Here is a 4,067-nt window from a genome sequence, read left to right on the forward strand (position 1 = left end):
GCCCGGAACCGCCGTCTCTGCTGAGCCCGCGCCCCGCCGGGTGAGTGGGCCCGAGGGTCAATTTCGGGCGCGGAGGGACGTGGGGACACGGAAGGGTTAGGGGGTGTGGGGCAGCATTGCTCGGGACGTGCTGTGTGTGTGTGTTTGGGGGGGCTGTGGTATGCCCCGCCCTGGGTCTCCGCATTTACTCTCGGCGCCGGCACTGCGGCTCCCGCTGACCTTGGCCACGTCCCAGGGACAGCGGTGCCGGAGCCGGGCTCGGAGACTCGGGGTGGTCTACCGGGCGTCGCTGACCCCCAGTCTCCCGCAGCCCGCCGCTGCCGCCATGCCCTTCTCCAACAGCCACAACGCGCAGAAGCTGCGTTTCCCGGCCGATGATGAATTCCCTGACCTGAGTTGCCACAACAACCACATGGCCAAGGTGCTGACCCCCGAGCTGTACGCTGAGTTGCGCGCCAAGACCACGCCGAGCGGCTTCACGCTGGACGACGTCATCCAGACGGGCGTGGACAACCCGGGTACTCGACCCCGGGTCATGTCCTAAAGCAAACTCACTCTAGTCGGCCCCCAGAGCCCACCTGAGGGCTTTCCCCATGCCCAGGGCCCCGGCACCCCACTTGCAGATGTCTCCCAGGTCCCTGAGCCCCATTTGTCGCGCGCATCCGCTGGGCCTGCAGTGACGTCACTGTCCCGGTTCCGTGCCCCCCCTCCCCCCCCGCAGGCCACCCGTACATCATGACCGTGGGCTGCGTGGCGGGCGACGAGGAGTCGTACGATGTGTTCAAAGAGCTCTTCGACCCCATCATCGAAGACCGGCACGGTGGCTATAAACCCAGCGATGAGCACAAGACCGATCTGAACCCAGACAACCTGCAGGTGCGTGCGTGGCGGGGTGGGGGGCGCAGGGGACTCGAGGAGCGCGGACGGGGGGCACGAGGAGCGCGGACAGGGGGCACGAGGAGCGCGGACGGGGGGCGCCGGCGCTCACTTGGCTCCGCCCTGTTTTCAGGGCGGCGATGACCTGGACCCCAACTACGTGCTGAGCTCGCGGGTGCGCACCGGCCGAAGCATCCGCGGCTTTTGCCTCCCTCCACACTGCAGCCGCGGGGAGCGCCGCGCCATCGAGAAGCTGGCTGTGGAAGGTAGGGGGCCCCTCCCCACTCCCGCTCTGTTTACTCCAGTGTCACCCGAGGCCTGGGGCCGCGCTGACCTGACACCGAGGGGAGGGGAAGCGGGAGGAAGGGGCAGAGCCTGGTCAGGCGCTCTCTGAACGCGCCCCTCTTCAGCCTTGTCGAGCCTGGACGGCGACCTGTCGGGCAGGTACTACGCGCTCAAGAGCATGACCGAAGCAGAGCAGCAGCAGCTCATAGACGACCACTTCCTCTTTGACAAGCCCGTGTCGCCCCTGCTGCTGGCCTCTGGCATGGCCCGCGACTGGCCCGACGCCCGCGGCATCTGGTGCGCCGGCTCTCCGACCCTTTCGTCCTTCCCGTTGGGGGTGGGGGGTGGGGTTCACTGGGAGAAGGAAGAGGGGAGGGGCAGCCCTCCACACCCATGTTTGGCTCCGCCCAGGCCTCCGCGCTCAGGTGACCTTGGCAGTGCAGGTGAGGGAAGGGGTTGGCTCCGCCTGGTGGCTGCCCGGATCTCTGAGGTGTGGAGGACGGGGGCTGTTGGCTGCCCCTCCGCCCCCCTCTTGGGAGATGGAGACTCTTGTTTTCGCTCTTCTTTCTCACCCCTCTCCCCTTGGGGACTTTGCCAGGAGCTGGCTGACGCAGAAGCTGTCTCCAGACGGTGCACGTCCTGGGGGGAAGGGGACAACCTCCGCCCAGTTACAACTCTTCCTTTCCTTCTCCACCCTTCACCTCAAGCGGGATGTGGGAGCTGGGTCCAGAGGGGGAGGTGTGAAGCACAGCTAATGCTTGGAGGAGGGGTGAATGGAGCTACGGTTTTTTGTTTTCTTCCTTTTCGCAAAGATTCCCTAGAAGGATGGGGGTCACACTCCTGGGTGCATCTGGAACTGGGGTTCCGATACTAGTAAGGTTCCCCTGGTTAGGGTTCCCCTGGAAGTGCCAACGGTGGCTAGACTGTGTCTGTCCCCCCCACCCCAGGCACAATGACAATAAGACTTTCCTGGTGTGGATCAATGAGGAGGATCACCTGCGGGTCATCTCCATGCAGAAAGGGGGCAATATGAAGGAGGTGTTCACCCGCTTCTGCAATGGTCTCACCCAGGTCAGCTTACTGCCTGAGCCTGGATGGAAACGGGCAGGAGGGCTGGCCCACAGCTCCGATAGGGACAGGGGTGCACGTGGTGTGGATCACTCAGCGGGGCCTCTGCTCCATTTGCCATCTTCAGATTGAGACACTCTTCAAGTCGAAGAACTACGAGTTCATGTGGAATCCTCACCTGGGCTACGTGCTTACCTGCCCATCCAACCTGGGCACGGGCCTGCGGGCTGGTGTGCACATCAAGCTGCCCCACCTGGGCAAGCATGAAAAGTTCTCCGAGATACTCAAGCGGCTGCGGCTGCAGAAGCGAGGCACAGGTAAGTGGGTCAGGAGAAGAGGTGAGTTGGACCATGGACGGCCCCTTCCCTAGGATCCTGATTCTGGTGTCTATCCAGGTGGTGTGGACACGGCCGCCGTGGGCGGGGTCTTTGACGTCTCCAATGCTGATCGCCTGGGCTTCTCGGAGGTGGAGCTGGTGCAGATGGTGGTGGACGGTGTGAAGCTGCTCATCGACATGGAGCAGCGGTTGGAGCAGGGCCAGCCCATCGACGACTTGATGCCGGCCCAGAAGTGAGCCTGCTCCGCTGCCAGCCCGCCGCTTCCTAACTTATTGCGGGGCCGCGCCTCCTGCCGCCACGCTGGCTGCCGAGCCCTTAGCCTTGCTGTAGACTCCGCTGTTGACCGCTGTAGAGTTTATTTTTTGATGGCTAAGGTGTTGCTGATGCTGAAATAAACTAGGGTTTTGGCCTGTCTCGGTCTCTTGTGTGGTTCATCTTCTAGGATGGCCTGACCCATCATCCTGCAGGGTTGGGTGTATGTGTCAGGACAGGGAAGGGAATGAGGAGCTTTGAGCAGCATCTAGGGTTCCGGCTAGGAGAGGAGCTGTAGAGAAGGGGATAGGAAGCCAGAAACCGAACACTTTCTGTCTACTCCCACCCCCACAGAAACCTGTTCCCCAGCCAGCCTTCGGCTCCCCTCATCACCCACGCTTTCCGCTTTCCGGAACCATCTCCAATGGGTGGCAATTCAGGCGGAGGGGTTGCAGGGAGTACTTTTGACCCTGAGAGAGGCCTGCCCTGCCATCTGCTGGCGGTAGCACGTGCCCACCTCAGGGTTTCAGTGCCCACTTCCTTCCCTCTTCACCCAGACCACACCACTCTAGGCCTTGCTGAAAGTAAAGGGTGGGGTGGATGTGGGGATACCCCAATTCCTGCACTGAGCTGGAGATTCTGCCCTAAAGCCTGGTGAGGGCGAGGGAAGGCAGAGTTGACTGGAGGAGCATCAGTCCCAACTGTGGTCTAGAGCGAGCTCTGGCTTGCCCCTCCTCTCAGGATTCTTGGGTCAGACAGGGCTTCTGGGACTGTAGTTTGAGGACTTGGGGAGAGGGTTAGGAGGGCAGTGTTGCTATGGGAGGCTTCCATATCCAGGCTGGTGTGGCATTGCAGGTTAATGTGTTGGACTTCAAAGTTGGTTTGATCCACAAGGTCAGCGGTTCAAGCTCACAAACTGCTCCTTGGACCCCTATACAGGGGTGCTGTGTGTGGGACTCACCTGCCACTCATCTCCCTCCATATTGGGCAGAAACAGCTTCCTGGGTCTGGCCACAGGTCCTTCCTTAAGAATGGTTCCCCTGCACTACATGTTCTGTACAGCTGTGTGTCAAGAACTGCTTACTCCCATAGCCATCAGCAGTAGAAGCAGCGCCTAGCTGCACATCAACCACGGATCCAGACAAGAGTGCTCACATTGGACCCCCCCAGAAAGCCCTGCCTGGACCCACTGAGAATGGACTGAATCCTGGGCTCAGAGCCAATGGTTCCTGGGGCACCTATACTACC

The 4,067-nt window shown here is 61.6% G+C and overlaps 1 protein-coding gene across 1 annotated transcript; it reads left to right on the top strand.

The window, feature by feature from the left end:
• The first annotated feature begins 309 nt into the window (after positions 1–309).
• CKB (creatine kinase, brain) lies at positions 310–2,988 on the top strand. Its single transcript, XM_006839504.1, has 7 exons — positions 310–518; positions 722–876; positions 1,010–1,142; positions 1,287–1,458; positions 2,109–2,232; positions 2,357–2,546; positions 2,625–2,988. Exons 1-7 carry the CDS (start codon positions 326–328, stop codon positions 2,801–2,803), a joined length of 1,146 nt encoding a protein of 381 aa, XP_006839567.1. The 5' UTR covers positions 310–325; the 3' UTR covers positions 2,804–2,988.
• The last annotated feature ends 1,079 nt before the right edge of the window (positions 2,989–4,067 follow it).

This window comes from Chrysochloris asiatica, unplaced genomic scaffold (genome assembly GCF_000296735.1).
Source record: "Chrysochloris asiatica unplaced genomic scaffold, ChrAsi1.0 scaffold00025, whole genome shotgun sequence".
Lineage (NCBI taxonomy): Eukaryota > Metazoa > Chordata > Mammalia > Afrosoricida > Chrysochloridae > Chrysochloris > Chrysochloris asiatica.